This window comes from Bos grunniens, chromosome 13, assembly GCF_055505025.1.
Source record: "Bos grunniens cultivar Pamir isolate PY7600 chromosome 13, Bosgru_T2T1.0, whole genome shotgun sequence".
Lineage (NCBI taxonomy): Eukaryota > Metazoa > Chordata > Mammalia > Artiodactyla > Bovidae > Bos > Bos grunniens.
In genome coordinates, this window is record NC_141177.1 from 5527416 (window position 1) to 5548336 (window position 20921).

A 20921-nucleotide genomic window follows, 5' to 3' on the forward strand; every position below is an offset into this window, starting at 1 on the left:
GCAAGGAAACAGCCCTGCATCCAAGAAATGCATCTGAGATAACTCAGACTCACTTCCTTTGCCCAAGGACTTGAAAAAAAAATTTATTATTATTTATTTGGCTGTGCTGGGTCTTAGGTGTGGCATCCAGAATCTTTAGTTACCACATGTGGGATCTAGTTCCCTTGACCAGGGACTGAACCCAGGCCTCCTGCCTTGGAAGCAAGGAGTCTTAGCCACTGGACCCCGAGGGAAGTACCCACAGTGACTTCCTGACATTTCATGACACACCTTTAATTTCTCAGCTACTGTCAACATGGGCAGTGATACCAACAAACAACTGAAAAGACCCGCAGTTTCCAAAGCAGCCTTCACACTAGAGCAGCTTAAGGCAGGATGTCTTACAGCGGAGAAAAGGAGGGTGCCCTGCACCGGCTCACAAGTGGGAGAACAGGGCCTTTGCTGACTGCTTTCGTCTGGAATAATCCTGTCCAAATACTGATCCCTCAACTGGCTGCTCAGCTGTCCTCTGGGGACTCACCCCAGACCTACTGGATCAGGAGCTCTGAGGGTGCCGCCTGGCAATGCGACATTTAATAAGCACCCCGTGATGCTGATGACAAGCTGGGCTTAGTTTAAAAGCACTGCTAAGGACTTCCCTGGCAGTCCAGCGGTTCAGACTCTGTGCTTTCAATGCAGAAAGCACAGGTTCAATCCCTGGTCGGGGAGCTAAGATCCCTGATGCTGTGCGGCCCGGCCTAAATAAATAAATAAAAGCACTGCTAGGAGGTAGGTCCTCCAGGGCAAGGATTCTCCTCTAATCACCCTGGGCCTTGACAGTATTCCTGAGGCACACCAAGGTTTGTCGGGACAGAAGGACAGAGAAGCGGCGAACAAATCACCCACAGGACAAGCAGCCGTACGTGCAGCTGCACGCGGATATCTGCCCTCTGATATGAGGCCCTTTAGTTCCGCCGCTTGAAGAAAGCACACTTACTTGGTCAGGACAATGGAGACTGCGTCATTGAGAATGCTCTCTCCAAACACCAGCATGTTGAGCACTGGGTCCACATGAAGGGCGTTGAAAATAGCAATAGTGGCCACTGGATCAACAGCAGAAATCAGGGAGCCAAATGCAAAACTGTCAAGAAGAGAAAAGGAAGGGGCAACTCTGTAATGCTTAACACCTGGTCCAGAGAGTAAAAGTCAAAGACTATTTAGTGTAACATAACAGGACACCCTGTAGCTGAAGGAACTACAGAAGATGGTGTCTTGTTTTCCACTTAAAATACCTGCTGATTGACACTGTGGGTGGAGCAGTGAAAGGCCCACTCTATAAGGAGCTGTTAGGAATGGCCTGGTTTTCCACCACAAGTACAGAGACTTCATCTTGAGCAGTGACTGAGGGAAGGCTTCTGCTTAAATACATGACGGACATCCCAGCCTTCTTGGTCAGGGCAGCTGGAGCCGTGAACCCAAAGGGCCCATGTGCTCCTGGGTCTGACCTGTGCTTTGCCCGTCACCAGGCCACCGGAGTACCGTCTGTGACGTCACCAGCGTCCACTCAGATTTGCAACATCTAAGGAGTGCCGAAAGTCAGCAGCACCTCCAGCGTGCTACAGGGGCCGGGCGGCTCGGGTGGCAGACATCAAAACCAGGGCTGCCTCTCACCAGGCCAGAGTGCTCACCTCAGCACCCGTGAAGGTCTAATTCCTCCAATGCACATGCATCGCCTAGTATGTTTCAAGCACTGAGGCTAATAACAGCAAATACGTATGTGGCATTTACCACGTCCCAGGCACTGTTCTAAGCGCTTTACAGATAGTAACTCAATAATTTACACAGCAACCATATGACACCGGCTTGCATCTCGTACTGCCCCGCTTACACAGGAGAAAACCGAGGGACAGTGAGGCTAAGGAACCTGCCCAGCAGGATCCAAACACAGGCCAGCTGACTCGCAGTGGGGGACCTTAGCCACTGCGCTGGACACAGTGATGCCCAGAGGCCAAGACCAGCTCAGGAAACGGCCAGTGCTACACAGGTGGTCAGGCTGATGAGAGAGGAACATGGCAGGATGGTGTGGGTGGGGACCACTTAGATTGGGTGGTCAGGAAAGGCCTCTTTGAAGAGATGAGGATTATTGAAACAAGGGCCTACGTGACAAGAAGTGGGTGGCCAAGCCAAGGCACTGGGGGCAGTGACCAGAGTAAGCCCCCTTGGAGGCGGAGCAACCTTGGAGGTGGAGCAAGCTTGGAGATGGAGCCCCCTTGGAGGTGAAGCAAGCTTGGTTGCCTGAGAGGCAAAACAGTGAGCCTGGCAGCAGTGTAGTGAACCAGAGTGGCTGGAGATGTGGAGGCTGGGAGGGAGGCAAGGCCAGGTCACCCCTGGGGGCTGCCTAAGGAATTGGGACGATTATTCTCTCACCCATTTGTCTTTTTCCCCTGAGAGTTCTTGCAAGCCTTCGATTCCCTCAGAAGGCTACACCTGGCACTGTTTCCCTGCTGCTGTCACGGGACAGTCTCAGGTAGAGACGTAAGCCAGAGCCTATCCACCCGCTTCCCGTCCTCCCTTCTAGGAGGGAAGAGGGGCTACTTGGCCTGGGGACCAGGGTGTGCTGTCCCCTGGATGTCCCCAGCAGCTTCCGTGATCATCCAGCTCTGAGCTCAGGGAGAGGAGTGCCGGAGGAGCGGACTCCTGGCTGCCCGGTCAGCTACAGAGCTCTTCATAAATCAATAACCTGGCCTTCTGGTTTCCACGACAGTGCCCTGGGACACTCTCAGCTCAGACTGCAGCTCGCAGACTTGCTCTGCCCCCACAGACAGTCATGCACTTTGTGAGCTGTGACCTTACCTCTTGCCCCGCCAGGAGCGCCCAGGCGGTGAGTGCCATGTTTTAGTCACGGGTGTTCTCAGGGTCTGCGCTGCTGTTTGGGGAAGGCGGCAGGCAGGAGGGAGGGCAAGGGGATTCCACCAACCCGGGAGGCTGTGACCTGCTGGTGGCTGGCCTTAAGGCCCTCGCTCTGAAACCCACAGAGATTCTCTCTTCTTTTAGTCCCACTCTCCTCACCCATAGCACATAAAAGGGGCCTTGAAGGAAGATGAGTGTCTAAAAAATACATCTTGGAGACTTCCTTGGTGGCCCAGTGGTTAGGACTCCTCGATTTCACTGCAAAGGCCTGAGTTCAATCCCTGGTTGGGGAACTAAGATCCTGAAAGCAGTGAGTTGCAGCCAAAAATTTAAAAAAGGAAAGTACGTCCCGAAGCGGGGTGGGGACCTGGGAGCCGTGGCAGGTCGTGCGTCCGGCACTGACTTCATGTGGCTCGGCTGGCCCCTCCTCCCACCCCTCAGGGAGCACCCACAGCCCCAGATCCAGTGACCTTCAGTTTTCCTTTGTGGAGCCTGGCCCCCCCGACTCTCCAGCTGCGGAGTTGCATGGGGTGCAAGGAGTAGGCAGGGGACCCGAGCCTGGTCAGAGGACCGTCACCAGGCATGTTATCAGGTCACCGGGCATCAGGCTGGCCCTTATGGCAGGGGTGGCTGAAGTGAGGGGCACCGTGAGCCCGGAGCCACTGGTGCTGCCAAGTGGGGTGAGCATGCCCGTGGTGAGGCTGACCAGGGAAAGGCTAAGACCGTGAGAGGAGGGGTTCCGGACACCAGGTCCCCAGAGGCTGTCGTACAGGAAGCCGTGACTCTGGGGACACTTCAGTTCTACGAGTCAACAAACTCCTTTTTTTTTTGCTAAAATGAGTTTGTGCCGGGTTTCAGTTGCACTGAAGAGGACTGACTGCTGCTCTTTCTAACAGTCCCCGTGGCATCCTGACCTGGAAATCGAAGAGTGGGAATGAGAAGACGGACTGATGGATGGACAGAGGGATGGAGAGATGGCAAGACCCGTGTTGAGCAAATCTAGCTTAACAGTGACTGTGGAATCCAGGGGGTCGTGTGCGTGCAGCGCCTCCCCTTCCTGTGTGTCTGACATTCCCTTAAGAAGTCAGGGGAGACGTGCTCGGCACGAACATAGCACATGTGGCTTTGGCTGTGAATCTAAACTAGGGCACAGTGTTTCTGACAGAGAACACGGAGAGGCTGAACTATGAACTGTCTGGATCACGGAGGGCCCTGCCTCTAAGCGGTCACTGGATCTTGCCCTCAGCTTCTCCACATCACACCTTACGACCCAGTCTTTCAAAGGCCAGGAGCCAGAAGTTCAACTGAACAATGCCTTTTCTTGAGTCCGTCATCCCCAATGACAGCAAGGTCCACAAAACAGAAAGAAAATGGACTGGGTGGTGAAATAATACCGGGTGTTATCTACGAGGGAACTAGCTTTCTGGTAGAAACACCCATAACGTAAAATCTTCTGTCCAACAAAGTTATTTTCATGTTTCTACAGTGCAGGGGTCCATGCTTGACAGGCATGGTGTTTTAAACAGGACTAAGTGGTCAACATTTAAAACTGGAAAAATCCCCTATTAAAATCTAGAAACTTGGCCTCTTTTGAATTAAACAATTAGGTATCTGGTCATTCCAGGCCCACGTTTCTACATAGTAATTACTAGATGCACCTGAGGTGGCGGCCCCCTTCAGAGAGAGCGGGCTCCCTGGTTCACCACCGTCACCAGCTCTAGACACACACCTGGCCAGCTTCCTTCTGTGAAGGGTTCCACCAGGCCCTGCAGCTGTGTGGTTTACAACCACTGGCTAATTTCCCCCAGAGGACACCCCCTCCCACCCCCGCAATCTGTGCGACAGTCACTTTCTAACAGGAAAGGAAGTGTCTGCCCACAGAGAAACTCCACCTGGGTCTTACTCTGCTTGTCTAAGGGCCAATTCTTTTATTCCTCTCTTCCTGAACATCCCATCCATCGGTTCCATTCAATTTCACAAGGATTTATCGAGCATTTTTTGCATCTCTAACCAGCTGTTCCTAAACAGGCTGAAGGAATGAATGCTGTGACATCTGCCTTTATAGCCACTGGGTTTTGAGCGTTTCTTTTCAGTTGCAAAATACCTTCAAAATACAGACTGTCAGTTCTGCTCTGCTTCCTGCTCCCTGTGAAACAAGAATGCGTCTTTCCCTACTTATTTATATATCGAGACTATCTTACAACAAAAGCTTTGAGATCTATGTCCTTGGAGAGAAAACAAGATTGGACTTGATGTTACCAAAGGCACATTTCTCAAGAAAAGGGCTCCAAGGTGCTGCTGTAAAGACTGTAAATTCTCACCGATCCAGTGAAAGGGACCCCAGGGCTGAGCACTGGGTCTGACTTCTGAGCGCCCCAGCCGGGCCAGAGGACAGAACCCAGTGTTCCTGGCAGAGAAACACGAGAGATGGGCTGCAGACTCACTGGCCGTCTCAGTGAGGGGAAACCAGGTCACACTCTGTGTGCACTTCTTTAGCACTAGATCTGGTACCTTCCAAGAGACAGCTGCCTAGGCTGCCTCCTGCTAAGCTGATTATGGAAATTTCTGGATTGGGCTCCTAGACAGCAGCTCTGAGTGTCCGACGGAGTAGCTTCAGGCTGGGGAGGGTGCCCACAACAGAGGCCTCGGCCCTGTCTGCTTCCACCGCCCCCTCCCCGCTCCCTTAGTGGGAATCCCAGAGTAAAGGCTGACACCTCACCCCTGACTCCATCCCCAACCTATCAAAGAGACAAGTTTCCATTATGGCCACTGAAAAGCTTTAGAAATGAGCTGCAGGTGATCTTTAATAATAAAAGGACAAATGTGTAGCCTGCAGTGTGTGTGTGTGTGTGAGGCGGGGGGGGGGGGGGGGGGGGGCGGGGGCAATTAATGAACCAAGAGTTATTCCCTTGAAAGCTGAAACTAAATCATTCCTGTCAGCAACTGACTGGAGATCTTCAAAATTCTTCAAGACAGTTTGATTCATTTTGGAGATACACATCAATTCAGAATAGATTCTACAGCAGAAATTGTCAGCCAAACCAAGAGACACAATAGAGAAGTCAGGAAATCAATACGGAGAAAACTTTCCCCAGTAAAAAAGTATAGCCACATGGGTGTTACAGGATGAAAGGTTTACCTGTCTGTCATGTTGAGTTTAGAGATTACATCAGCCTGTAAAATAAAACACACAAACACACAGACACACAAAAAAAACCCCTGGAGAACAGCCAAGAAGATTGAAATGTCCATTAGTGTTTTATTACAGACTTTATGGACATTAATCTTCAGTCCCCAAACCACTTGCAAAATACAGAAAACTCCTAAGTTTTAGTTTAGGCATGCATCTGATCATCATACGTCAAAAGTATGACAGAGAATGCTACATTCGTCAAGCCAAATTAACTAGTTTTCTTCTCTAAAGTTTATTCCCCTCTGATGCTGGAAGCTGAGCAATGAAGAAGGCTGCATGACAGACAGATTTATTCTGGTGCCATAGAGGCAGCGGTAAAGGTGAAAATCAGACAGAGCCATCAAAAGAAGCAAACGCATCTTACACACATATAAAGGAATCTGCCAGTCAGCCCAAGGCCTGCGCCTCAGACTGCACTCGCATGACTGGGGCCGACACACGGTCTACGGCTGACCGGCTGGAAAAGAACGGGGACGTGCGATAGGCATGCGTGAGGCAAAGTCACAGACACTGCCTTCCTAGGCAGGTCAGGGTTAATTCAAATTAATTTGAACTCAAAATACAAAGCACTCAATTGATGACACTGGGAACTGCTTTAGGAATGGTGGAGAATCCAGGGAAAATAATTCTACAGGACAGTTTGGAATGGAGTGAACACATTCACAACCATTTTTGATTTTTAAAATGCAAATTTTTATTAAAGAAACAGAAATTTAACTTTGCTTCAGTCTGATAACATAATCAATATTGTTATAATTTGAAGATCTTGATGGTATATATTCTGTTTTATTTTTAGGTATTCCAACTTAAGACAATATTGGTTTGCAAATATAATCAAATACTTTGGGGGATTATGGAAAAGATTCACTCAATTCCAGACAGCAAAGCTTCTCGGGGACGCTGAGAAACAACTTGAGCATGCCTTTACTGTGCCTGCTTGACTCTGGATTTCTTGGCAGGAGAGCATTTACCTCGACTGGAAACCCAGGCCCCATCAGGTGTCCCTACCCCACTTCCCTGCACAAGCTCAAAGAATGTAAGGTTTTCAAGGTTTTTCAAAGATATTTTCCTTACCTGACCCAGAAAGTAAATTCCTCCACCTACTACAAAAGCAGAAATTGCTGTACCAAAAACAGCAAATAGGGTGATGGAACCAATATTTTGAAAGAAATTACCCTGTTTGAAAGAGCAGAGATGAGAGAAATGATTAGAAAGGCTGGTCTGGTCAGTGAAGTCATGGCCCCACAACTGGCCCTCCTTATATGCTTGAATCTCTGTAAAGGGCACCGTCACCCCGCAGGGTGGGCAAGCTGGAAACCTGGGCGCCCTCCCTCACCCCCACCTGCAGTGCAGAGCCAGTCCCGCGGCCTCTGCCTTCCCCTCGTCACTCACGTCTCTCTGCTTGTCTCCACTGCCCCTGCCAGCAGCCAGCATCTCTCCCATGGACCACTGCACAGCTTCTGTTAATAATAAGTCTCAACCATCCCTGGCCTTGCCCTCTGCTCTTCAAGGGCTTCCAGAATGATCTTTGCAAAAGATAAACCTAACAGTGCTGCCTTCATTCTGACCCCCGTTTCCACTGAAAACACACATAAAACGCAACCAAAGCCTGGATGGTTTGATTCCTTCAAAGTCTCCAACCTCCCGTGTTCTCTGGGTTCCCAGTCACACTGGTAGCTTTTTTTCCCTAATTTTTTTATCTGGCTGTGCCAGGTCTTAGCTGCCGCACACAGGATCTTTGATCTCCGTTGTGGCACGCAGGATCTTTAGTTGCAGCATGTGGGATCTAGTTCTCTGACAAGGGACGGAACCTGGGCCCCCTGCGCTGGGAGCTCGGGAGCTGAGCCCCCGGGCCACCAGGGAAGTCTCCTCACTGGGAGCTTTTTGTTCTTCAAACACATCGTCATACTCTCTGGGCTTGGACCACTCTTCCTTCCCCTCTGCTTAGTGACCTTTCATCATTCTCACTTTCCCTGAGGGAAGTCTCCTCTGACCCCTCCGCCAAGTCAGACGCAGCCTCTGTTCTTGATGCACACCGCCTCTTCTCTTGGTAGCGTTTGACGCGGCTGAAATGTGACACTTACTTATGTCATGACCTGACTGCTATCTGTCCTTCCCACTAGGCTGCAGGCTCGGGGGGGCAATGACCATGTCTGCTCTGGTACGACACAGTCACCGGCATATGCCTATCAGATGGATAATGCCCAGTGAACAGGTACTGAAGGAATTAACTGTGTTTCTGTCTGATCAAAGTCCAAAATCTATATAACGATAATTTTTTCAATTAATTAAGAAGAGGTACATTACTATAAAGAATATCAAGATAATAGGTTATACTATCAGAAACTCCTTTGTGCTGTCCACGTCTTTTAAGCAATTTTATTCCACTCTATTAGTGAAATAGAGTGAAATAAATATGACAAATATATTCCCATCTATACTTTACAGCATTTAAGAGAAAATATCTGAGTCCAAGCAGTAGTAACATCTTTCACATATCCATTAAAGTTAAGAAAAACAAGCTGTTTATTAGAATCCTGTGGACTCTACTTAGGGACAAGGCCAGGGAATCTTGATGGCCTTTGACTGTGGGCCTGGGCAAGGAATCCTATTTTTTTTTTTAGTCAGAAATGGTCAAGCCACAGACAAAAGGAACTGATACTTTTTTTCTGGCCGCATCATGCAGCTTGTGGGATCTTAGTTCTCTGGCGGGGGACTGAGCCTGGCCCTTGGCAGTGAAGGCACCGAGTCGTAACCATCGGATACTTTAAATCTAACTTCAAAAGACTGCCTCACTCCACATGTAGAGCCCACTAAGCCTATCTCCTTCAGGAAGTATCTTTGCTTAATTTTTTGCAATTTTGACTTGGCTGCCCACGATCTGACATTCAATTACTTTGGCATATCAATCTTTAGCATACAAAGAACTTTAAAATAACTTAAGGCAAACACAATGATTGGGTTCTTTTCCTAAACAAAAGACTTTCATCTATGAGTTTTTCTTTGCAAAGAGCTGTTTTGTCTTTTTAAGAACAGGTTACACTAACTCTTGGTCTGTTTGTGTGTGTTTAGTTGCTAAGCCATGTCTAACTCTGTGACCCCAGGGACCGCAGCACTCCGGGTTCCCTGTCCTTCACTATCTTCCAGAGTTTGCTCAAATTCATGGCCATTGAGTCGATGGTGCTATCCAACCATTTTATCCTCTGTCACCCCCCCTTCTCCTCTTGTCCTCAATCTTTTCCAGCATCAAGGTCTTTTCCTGGTGCTTTCCTGGTGGCTCAGATGGCAAAGAATCCACCTGCAAGGCAGGAGACCCAGGTTCAATCCCTGGGTCAGGAAGATCCTCTGGAGAAGGGAATGGGTACCCACTCCAGTATTCTTGCCTGGAGAATTCCATGGACAGAGGAACCTGGCATGCTATGGTCCATGGGGACAGAGGAGCCTGGTGGGTTACTGTCCATGCGGTTCCAAAAAGTCAGACATGACTGAGCGACTAACACTTTTGTCTGTTTACAGGGATCTAATTCTGCTATAACTTATGTAGTTGGCTAATATTAATCTGGATATTGAAAATTTACCAAAATTCAATTTACCCCACTATAAGAACTTCCCTTTGCTACATAAGGCAAATTCATCTGCTTCTTTCTGACATAATTAATGTTCTATTCTTTATATGATACTAATAATTCAAAGAACCAAACAGCTGCCTACCTAATGCATATCAGCTGATGATAATCGTATGGAAATTTTTAGTCCAAACCCAAATTTACACCAGCAAACACAGCAATATTAAAATAAAACAAAGTCAACTTTCTATTCTTTAGGGACAAGTGCAGGCAGTGGACAGAAGTCTCTAAATTCACACTTTCAACTCACATTAGTCCCTTTCACATAAACTGTCACATTTTCCGCTGGAAAGTTATCTTCAAAGAAGTTTTTTCTCAAGAAACTCTTTTCCTCAAATTCTGAATAAGTTTATTTCCCTCTTCTCCAAAAAAATTAAAAGACAAAAACTTTACATGTGCTAATATAATAACCAGTGTTATGTTTTTAAATCAAACAATCATTTTCGGGAGTTCCAGTTCAATGCTTAGGACTCCATGCTCTCACTGCCGAGGGCTCAGGTTCAATCCCTGGTCGGGAAACTAAAATCCCACACACCGAGCAGCACACCAAAAAGAATATAATACGCACATCACTTTCTTCAGTACTGTTGTGAAGTATTTTCATAGTCTGCTCTCAGTTCTTTCAATATTTGTCCACAAAATTAAAGAGTAAAAGACACTGACCTTCAAATCCTTCTTGCTTGTTTTTCTAACAATTATCTGATGTCAGTTTTAAAAGATATAGGATTTTTTTAAACACTAAATTTCTTTTTCCTTTTGATTAATACACAGTAAAATGGTAACTAAAAAAATCTGGACTGAACATCTTAATTTTGCTTTACTATTCAGGAAGAAAACTAAAGATTTAATTTGTATGTTTTTGCCAAAACTCTCATGACAAATTTAATTTTCAAGTTTATTATGTTATTAATATTATTTAATCTGTATTTATTTTTAATTGGAGTATAATTGCTTTACAATGTTGTGTTAGTTTCTGCTGAACAAAGTGAAACAGCTATATGTATAAACATATCCCCTATTAAATTCTTATTAATAGTAACATTGCTTAGAGGCCCTCATTCTTTTTGATTTCCTGGATTGAAGCTCGCCAGGCTCCTCTGTCCATAGGATTTCCCAGGCAAGAATGCGGGACTGGGTTGCCATTTCCTTTGCCAAATAACAACTAGTCAGGTTATAACAGAGAATACAAGCAGCACTACCAATTACTGTGGTGAGTGGTGAGTTGCTTACATTCTTTCATCTAATGTAAATCTCAAAGCAACCTAGGAGGTAGGGTTTTGGGGATCTTTTTGTTCATTATTTTAAAATTTCTACTCTACTCAAAAGGGGGCATCCCCCGTGGCTCGGCAGCAAAGAATCCACCTGCAATGCAGGAGCCGCAGGAACCACGGGTTTGATCTCTGGGTCAGGATTATCTCCTAGAGGAGATCTCCAGGATGGCAACCCACTCCAGTATTCTTGCCTGGAGAATCCCATGGATAGAGGAGCCTGGAGGGCTACAGTCCACAGGGTCCCAGTCGGATACGACTGAAGTGACTTAGCACGCAGGCACTACTCAAAAGGAACCCATAGGGGGCAGCGCATGACTAGACCTGGGTCTCTGGGTCCAAAATCCAGGCTCTTCCCCTCTCCAAGGACAGGCCAAACCTTGAGTCCTTCCAACTCTCATATTTTTTTAAAAATCACATTTACAAAATAACTGTTGTACTACTAGTATTTTAAGTTGAATCACTTTCTTATTCCAAAACTTAAATACACGAATATTTTAAAAGAACTCACAAAGAAAAGCCTATGGTACACAAAGTGATAAGCTCCTGCCCAGGCAGAAAGAGCCCCGTTGGAAGCTGGAGGACAGAGACCAGAAATGTCAGAGCAAAGCAGAGAACCGGGCGGGGCCAGATGCTGCGCTGCAGGGTCAGGAGCCAAGAATGGGCGGAGCAAACTGTGGGAGTCCGGGAAGGAACAGGCCAGAAGGAGCTGGAAGCCTGGGGGGAAGGCTGCGCTCTCCTCTGGAGAGGAGAAGCAGGGCCAGGGACGGGCTGGGAAGGTACAGGGACGGGGGCTTAAGTCGGGTGTCTGAAGGGTGGGTGGGCCCAAGGAGGGAAAGAGGGAGAAACAGGAGCGGGAGAGAACCAGCAGGCCCGGGGCCCCCATCCTGTCATCGCAGGACACAATCTGACTTTTTAACATGGGTCACTCTGCCTCCAAGAGGAGTCAGTATAACGTCCATGTGCCATTAAAATTACTTTGGGAGACTTTTCTGGTGGTCTTGGAGAAGGAAATGGCAACCCACTCCAGTATTCTTGCCTGGAAAATCCCAGGGATGGTGGAACCTGATAGGCTACAGTCCATGGGGTTGCAAAGAGTCGGACACGACTGAGCGACTTCACTTCACTTCTGGTGGTCCAGTGTACAGAAATCCACCTTCCAATGCAGGGGATGTGGGTTTGATCCCTGCTTGGGGAGCCAAGATCCCACATACCCCGGGGTAACTAAGTCTTTGTGCTGTAACTATTGAGTGTCAACTAGAGAGAAGCCCGTGCACCACCACGAAAGACCCACGTGCCACAATGACAATCCCGCGTGCAGCAACTAAGGGCTGGCGTGGCCAAATAAATACATATTTCTAAAAAAATCACCTTAGTCATCTCTAAGCAAAGAACCCCTCTAAGGAAAACACTAGTAAGCCACACTGCCTGAAATCATGAAAGCAGCCCACGGATGGTGTTTGCTCCTCTTCACCAGTCAGGTGTGATGGTCCAGATTCCACCTCATACCCTAGGCTGTTCACACAGAGCTATCGCTACTAAATTAACACCCAAGCTTTTAAGGAAACACAGGGAGTCACCCAGACCAAAAGCACTAATGCACGCCCAAGTCTTACCTTGTGCAACGAATATCCTGACTCAAATATAATAGGTGGAAGCAAGAGGAGGAAAAACATATTTGGACGAAACATTTCTTCCTCCTGTAAACATAAAATGGGTATTTTCAGAGGCATGGGATTAAGAAATAAATCCATCAGTGAAGAGCCAAAGTCATTCTTCTCTTGGAACTTGGCCCAGTGGAAACATACGTTTAAATCACTACCTTGATGATAAAACCAAACAAAAGCAGTGACAAAACAAACAAACAAACATACAAAGACTTCAGAAGAAAATCTATATTTAAAAATGTAGAACAAATGATTTTAAAAGGTGACCAGAAAAATAAACAGCAGAATGAACTGCTTCCAAATGTACAGCAGTAGGCTCTTCATTCTACTAAGGAAAGTAAATTAATTTTAATATAGAAAACATTTCGATTCAAAAAGAACATTTTCAAAAACAAGTCCACAAATTGGAATTCCTCCAGGGAAAAGGTAATGGTAAGCCCTAAAACAATCCACTTAGAGGGAGGGTAAACCCCACTCATGTTTAAAATAGCCCTGCCTTTTCTCTGCCTATCACAGACAACTATGCCATTTTCCTAAATCTGATTGTGATGAAACAATTCTCACCTGACGCCCCTGCAACTTGGGACATGGCTATAAAGTGAGCCCCTTGCCATGCTTTCAGATTCAAATATTAAGTACCATTATGAAATATATTTTTAGAATATGAAAATCTTCGGGGGCAAAGTTACTGTAACTTTGGGGGATGAAATAATAATTTCATCTTCTACATTAATACAGCTCTCTTCTTATAAACCTACGGAAAGAAGGAAGGAAGGGATGAAGAAAGGAAAGGACGAAGGAAGGAAGGAAGCTCTCACTGCGATGGACTGGAGGTAAAATGCATGCTGGTTCTTAAACCCAATGGTGACGGTAACACCACCCGCTTAAAACTGCAAAATCAGGACCTTTTCAAAAGAAAATCCCAAGCCACAATCTCAACAATCTGATTTCCTGTCAAAATACCTAGTCAAAAGAATGATAAATGTACCCTTACAAATGTATGGCTGTTACCATAAAGACTTAACATGACATTCGAAAAAGGCTCAAAATAGAAGCAAATGATGACTTCTGAAAATGCCTTATTAAGTCTTAAAATAACAGCCTGTGTAACAAGCTCATGACTCAGACTAGGGCCATGTGAAAGAAATGGGCCGACCTCTGTGATCTGTGGGGCACCCTACTGGCAGGCTCTGTGTGGTAGGAACACAGCAGAGACTCTTGGAGTTTCAGAAACTATACTTCCCCTGGGAGAAAAGAGAGCCCGCCTGCAGTGGGCTCACAGCATCCTCGGTCCCCAGTTCACGTCCACCTGGAACCTCCGAAAATGACCTGATTGGAAAATAGGGTCTTTGCAGATGGAATTAAGGGCAGAATCCAGTTGAGATCTTTCTGGATTAGGTGGGCCCTGAACCCAATGAGAGTGTCCTTAAAAGAGACAGAAAATGACACTTAGACACAGAGATGAAGGCGCGTGAAAACAGACTGAGGCAGAGACAGGAGTTATGCTGCCACAGCCAAGAAACACCCGGGACCACCAGAAGCTAGAAGAGGTAATGAACGATTCTCCTGAGGGCCCAGATTCGCTCCCTTGAGGGAGTGTGGCCCTGCCAACACCTTGACTCCAGACTTCTGGCCTCTGGAACTATGCCTGAACAATCTCTGCTGTTTCAAGCCACTCAATCTGTGGTAATCTGTTACAGAAGCCATAGGAAACACACACGCCACCTGACGGGGAACAGTGTTACAGAAAGATCCCAGGTTCCTTTGGGCAACATCTCCCCTAAAGTGGTCTGAGGTGGTTTGAGGTGGTACTTGAGCAATGTGTGTCAAATACCACCCACCCCAAAGACTGAGAAAGTCAGCCCTTTCTGACTCTTTTTGAATCCCAATTAAGTCAGACGCATCAGTCTGAGGCTACCGTGTTAAGCCTCTCTCCAATGTGCTGATCCCTCTTTTTGACAAAGAGGAGAGGCTTGGCCTCAGAGGCTTCAGCAAGCAAATGCACTACTCTGTTTTTAATTTATAAAAACAATTTTGGTTTCCCACTTCAAACAGTATTATAAAGTTTCCTTATTTAAAATGAACGTTCATCAGTGTTCACAGCAGTCAGAAGGTGGAAACACCCCCGGGGCGCATCAACAGATGAATGGATAAACAAAGTGTGGTATATGCCTACCATGGAATATTATTCAGCCGTAAAAAGGAAAGAAGTGATGCTACAGGTTACAGTGTGGATGAACTTTAAAAACATCATGGTAAAGAAAATAAGCTAGATGCAAAAGGACAAATATTGCATGATTCCACTTATCTGAGGTACTAGAATAGTTAAGTTCATAAACACAGAAAGTGGAATGGGGCCACTGAAAAAACAGAAAATGTTAAAAAAAACACAGATAAACAGAAAGTGGAATACAAAGTAGGTAAAGAGGAATGGGGAATTGTTTAATGGGTAGGGTTTCTGTCTGGGATGATGAAAAATGTTCTGGGCATAAACAGTGGTGACGATTAAATAACACTGTGAATGTATTTAATGCCACTGAACTGTACACTTAAAAATCGCTCAAATGCTAAATTTTATGTTCTCATTTTACCACAATAAAAGCTTTTAAAAAACTGTTGTAAAAATGCGTGTACATAAACAAGCAGGCTGACTTACAGAAATACACCCAGCACATGACAACCAAGGTAGAAGGCCGCCCAGCAGGAGAGTGTGGGAAGGAAACACGGCTCTGTCACTGCTTTCTCACCTCCCACCGCCCCCCACAGCACCAGCTTTCCAAACAGGCCCTGCTTCCTCCTGCGGCTTTCCACAAACACGGCTCCTCTAGAGAGCCTGCCCTACTGTCTTAGCCTAAAAACCTCACCCCTTTCTGAGGTCAAGCACTGGCTGCCTGAATGTGGTTCACTTGTCTATACTATTAAATACGTTACTATTCTTTACCTTGAAAACCAACCCCTGCTGAAAAATATATTTAATAACTCTGAAGCATAGAAAATTAAAAGATAACTCTTTTCCTCGTCCTGCTCAGAGCAGGCTCACCCACTCACAGGCTTCCCTGGGCTACCCCGCAGTCCCTAGGGAGCAGCTGCACTCAGCCGGGAGAGTGTGGGCCTGGGGCTGAGAGAGCATCTGCTTCTTCCAGACGCCAGAAGTTCACATTTTTACATGAAGTTTCTAGAATTTTATATAGATTAATAATATTTAAAAGAAAACTAATGATTTTTTAACTGGTTTTAAATTGATTCCAGTTTTGATCAACTGATTTTAAATCAAACAAAATGTGTCGGGAGTGGTACTTACACATCAGGCTCTATCCAGGGTAAGAGTAGAGAAAGGGTGTACGGTCTGTGCTCCCTGCCCGAAAATGAGCCACTGTGAGGAGGTTAAAGTGAACCAGTTGCAGGAAGGCCGAGCTTTATACACAACGCGCTCCAGTGGGGCCTGCCCAGTCCCTTCCCAGGCGGAGGGGAGTTCTAGAAATATTCCAAGCTCAATCCACATCCTAAGATTCATTTCACACATACAGTATGTCCTGAGCACTATTATCATTTTATAAACGTAGCCTTTCTCTTTTTCATTGGAGTACAGTTGATGCACAGCGTTGTGTTTGATTCTGATGTAAGCTGACTCAGTTTTACATATATGTGCATATATATATTTTTCACATTCTTTTCCATTATAGATTATTATAAGATACTGAGTGTTAATTATAACAGTTTCAAATTGCATTTTACCTCAGACTATGAGGCTCGTTTTACAAATTTTATACTCAATAGTTCCACAAGTAAATTAATCTTCACGCCTAGGAGCTGGCTCAAAGTAGGGGGGGGCTCAAATGTGTATTTTTATCATACAATTCTTTTAATATTTTGAAATGGACCTTCTTTCCCTTCGCAAAATCAGTTTTGCTAAGCTTCCTACTCAAGTTTCAATCAGTCCGTGGCCCACAGATGATGGTCACGCGCTAATGACCCCTGAGGGAACGGAGGGATATGAACATCCACAGAGTGATGACAGCGTGGTGTGGCAGAGAAAACACGGAACACACAGAACCAGAAGGCCTGGACCTAAGTGCCAAGTCAACTGCTCTCTGGCTCTGTGATGCTGGACATGCCCCAACCCCTCAGAGGTCACTTTCTTCACCTGTAAAAATGGAGATAATATGAGGTCCATCTAACTCCATGGCTGTCATGAGGATGACAGAAGCTGGCGTGTAAAGCATTCTCTAAGGTCTAAGTGCTGGATAGGTAAGTCTCATTAGCTGCAGCTGTTACAATAGAATCAGGAGAAACAAACACTGTTCAGCATTTAACGCTGGTTAGAGGGCTGTATACAGCAAGGGCTTCGCTGGAGGTTCAGACGGCGGCTCAGCTAGCGGCTCAGACGGTAAAGAACCCACCTGCCATGCAGGAGGCCTGGGTTCAACCCCTGGCTGGGAAGATCCTCAGGAGAAGGGAATAGTCACCCATTCCAGCGTTCTTCCCCGGAGAATTCCATGGAGAGAGAAGCCTTTCGGGCTACAGTCCATGGGGTCACAAAGAGTCAGACATGACTGAGTGACTAGCATACAGTAAGGTAATCTAAGACTGTAAAAATGCACACAAATAACAAAACATGGCACTGAATGCTTCTTAACTCAAAACTGAGATTTATGCTTTTTCAGAAAACTCAGATGTAAAGATATCAACCCTAATCTACTAAAATCAACGGGACAATATAAACTTCATAGACAGTCAAGTAATGATAAGAAGGCCACATAACCTTCACTGTCACTAAAACTAAGAACCAATCAAACTTGTACTTATGTTAAAAAAAGAACAGTTGGGTAAACCTACCTTCCAATTTGCCAGTTTTTTAAACTCTATAATTTTTATAACTGCTCCCATGAGAATACCTAGAAGAGAAAATGTACAGATTAACAAAAAATTTAAGATATAAGAAAGATTTCTTGAGTTTATTATTCTAAAGAAACTGATTACTATTACGTCTCTGAGTGGCTTTTATGAATTTCTGCAAGTTTTGTGTCTGAAAACATAAGAATGGAAATTAGTGTGGAGTTTTACAAATCATATGAGTTTCCCACCTGCATCTCAGGCAAACCTCCCATAACAAAGTCTACAAAAATCTGGGGGTGGGGAGGAGGGGGCGGAGAGGGGCAAAAAAGCTTTATAAAACAAGACCAAAAAAAAAAAAAACCAAGACCAAAGGGTAGTTTGCCTGGCATGGAAGACTTAACACCGCTCATTTTTTATTTATCTGCTCATTTTGCTTTATCCGCTCATTTTCGATGTAAAATGGCAGAAAGCTAAATTTGCCCTGTTACTGCTTATTCCTACCATTTCACAAAGGAATTAAAGATCACGTTCTCAGGCTCAGATGGCAGCGCCACGTAGAGTATTTAGTTAGAGATAAAGTCCTGATGCTGAAAATAACCTAAAGGAAAGGTTCTGTGAAATTCCTGGAATAAAACAGAGCATCTAAATTCAGGCACGTCTCCACAAAGCTGACAGGCTCACTGCTCTCTCATAAAGAACCCACCAAAAACAATTCTCGAAGAAGCGTCACAGGTACAATTTATGACTGCTCTGTCCCTCGCTAGATAAATGATTCTTGACCCCGTGGGCACATCAGAATCAGCAGGGGAAATTTTTATGAAATAAAGACGTCTGAGCAGAACTCGGGACCTGCCATACCACCATCTCTGGTCCAGGGGACACAAAGTAAGGCTGAAGACCACCGCCACAGACACGTGAAGACTTCCCTGGCGGTCCAGCGGCTAGGACTCTGCGCTTCCAAGGCAGGGGGTGCAAGCTGGATCCCTGGACAGGGAACTAAGATCCCACGTGCCTTGTGGCCAAAAAATAAATAAAAAAGACTTTTCTTTTCCCTAGAGGAAGAAGCTTTTCTCCATCAACAACAGAGAGCTGAAGAAACATACCTTATTGGGTAGAGGTGAGGAGAAAATACGAGAACATAGAATTTTATTAGGAGAAGAAGCTGCACAAATGCTAACTGATAAGGGAAAGGAGGGGTTTGAGGTGAAGAGAGGAAATAAGTTCATTTTAACTTTATATATCTCTGTACTATTTGTACATTGTTTATATATTAATAAAACAACAATAAAACTTTTGATCAAATGGACTAAGATAAAATCTGATAGATTTGAGCTATAAAGGGAATAATGATCAATGATATTTTCAGGACAGTAATCATACATTCCTATGGGCTTCCCTGGTGGCTCAGACAGGAAAGAATCTGCCTGTGATGTAGGAGACCTGGGTTCAGTCCCTGGGTCAGGAAGATCCCCTGGAGGAGGGAACGGCAACCCACGCCAGTGTTCCTGCCTGGAGAATCCTGGACAGAGGAGCCTGGCGGGCTACAGTCCATGGGGTCACAAAGAGTCAGACACGATCGAGCAACTATCATCTCCACTTCCAATCAGACGCTCACTTGCCATGTGAGCACTTATTCTAGTCTTTCTCAAAGTTCCCCAGTTGCTTCCTTCTTCTTATATTTTTAAATTGTGTGTATATTTTAAGGAGTTTTCATACAATTTTTTTTATTAACCAGATAGTTTATGAATCCGTTGTAAAACATTATAAATAAGAAAAAAGTCTCTTGATGAAATCCCACCCTGTCTAGCTCTCTGTCTCCGGTTCCAAGGTAACCAACCGTCTTGATAAGTCTGGGGAATATTCCAGCAGACCCTTTCTCCACCCTCTTACATATTTACATTAACCACACAGTTCTACAGCGTGTGTGTATATGTACACACAAGGCACACCTGTGAGTATTTATATAAAATGTACTGTATCTTTCTATTATTTGCTATTTTGCTAAGTGTTAGGATCAGGGGTTACTACACACGGATCTGCCTCATTCCTTTTTAACAGCTCTACAGCACAGCATAAACATGCCAGAAGCTGAACACACACTTCTCCAAAGAAGGTACACAAATGGCCAACAAGCACAAGGAAAGACGCCTCACATCGTTAGTCATCAGGGAGACGCAAATGAAAACCGCAGTGATTCGTCAGTTCACACCGACTAGGATGGCTATCATTGTTTAAAAAATGGAAAAATAACAAGTGTCGGCAAGGATGTAGAGAAATTGGAACACGCAACATTGATATATCGATGGTGGGCATGTAAAAATGGCACAGTTGCTACAGAAAAGTTTGGCAATTCCTCAAATAGTGAAAGTTCCCACATGACCCAGCAATTCCACCCTAGAGAACAGAAAACTTGGATGTTCATAACGGCATTCTTAGCCCAAAGAGGGGACCAACCTTAACGCCCACCAACTGATGGCGTGGATACACAAGATGCGGTATATCCACACAATGGAATGTTACCTGGCGATACAGAGGAATAAACCACTCATACATGCTGCAATGCGGATGATTCTTGAAAACATGCGAAGTAAAAGAAGCCAGACACAAAAGACATCTTTCATGATCCACTTATATGAAATATTCAGAACAGGCAAATCTACAGAGACAGAAATGTTTTCCTGGACAGTATCAGGGATGACAGCTAAAGGGTATGGGATTTCTTTTGGGGATGAAGAAATGTTCTAAAATTGCTGTAATGGTTGCACAACTCTGTGAATATATTATGCTAAATCCCTGAACTTTTATAGGGTTTAAAGGTTACATTTAAATACAGGTTACATTTAAGATGAGTAACTTGTATGGTGACTTACATCTCATAAAATGATTACCCTTTCCCCACTCTGCAAAAGCCAGATTCTAATAACTATAAGTCCCATGGTTCCAATTCATATGAAATGTCTAGAATAGACAAATCTAGAGATAGGAGGGAGGTTAGTGGTTGCCAGGGGACAAGGGAAGGGGAAAATGAGGAGTGACTGCTAATGTGTAGGGAGTATTTTTTTTTAATAAATACATTCATTTTTGGCTGTGTTCGGTCTTCGCTGCTGTGTGGGCTTTTTCTCTAGTAGCGCTGCACGGGCCTCTCATAGCAGTGGCTTCTCCTGCTGTGGAGCAGGGGCTCAGCAGTTGTGTCTCCTGAGCTCCAAAGCACAGGCTCAACAGCTGTGGGGCACGGGCTTAGCTGGTCTGGGGCATATGGGATCTTTTCAGATCAGGGATTGAGCCCGTGTCTCCTGCACTGGCAGGCAGATTCTTCACCACTGAGCCACCAGGGAAGCCTCAGAGAGTATCTTTTTGAGGGGATAAAAATATTCTGGAATTAAGGAAGATAGTAGTGAGGTTGCACAAGCCTGTGGATATACTTAAAAGCACTGAACTGTAC

General features: G+C 45.4%; 1 protein-coding gene across 19 annotated transcripts in view; it reads right to left on the bottom strand.

The window, feature by feature from the left end:
* Window positions 1-20921, bottom strand: part of SLC9A8 (solute carrier family 9 member A8) — a 74513-nt gene that overhangs the window by 32009 nt on the left and 21583 nt on the right. For 7 of the 19 annotated variants that reach the window (XR_015138910.1, XM_086331404.1, XM_086331403.1 and 4 more), the window contains exons 4-8: window positions 17480-17538; window positions 12593-12676; window positions 7157-7258; window positions 6029-6063; window positions 977-1120 (exon numbers count right to left, since the gene is read on the bottom strand). Coding sequence is in view for 16 of the 19 variants with exons in the window: in XM_086331404.1 (XP_086187530.1) it covers window positions 977-1120; window positions 6029-6063; window positions 7157-7258; window positions 12593-12676; window positions 17480-17538 (424 nt within the window). In the remaining 3 variants the exon portion in view is untranslated. Of the gene's footprint in view, window positions 1-976; window positions 1121-2832; window positions 5330-6028; window positions 6109-7156; window positions 7259-12592; window positions 12677-17479; window positions 17539-20921 lie in introns of those variants that run through there. The other 12 variants (XR_015138909.1, XM_086331402.1, XM_086331401.1 and 9 more) reach the window with 5 other exon arrangements.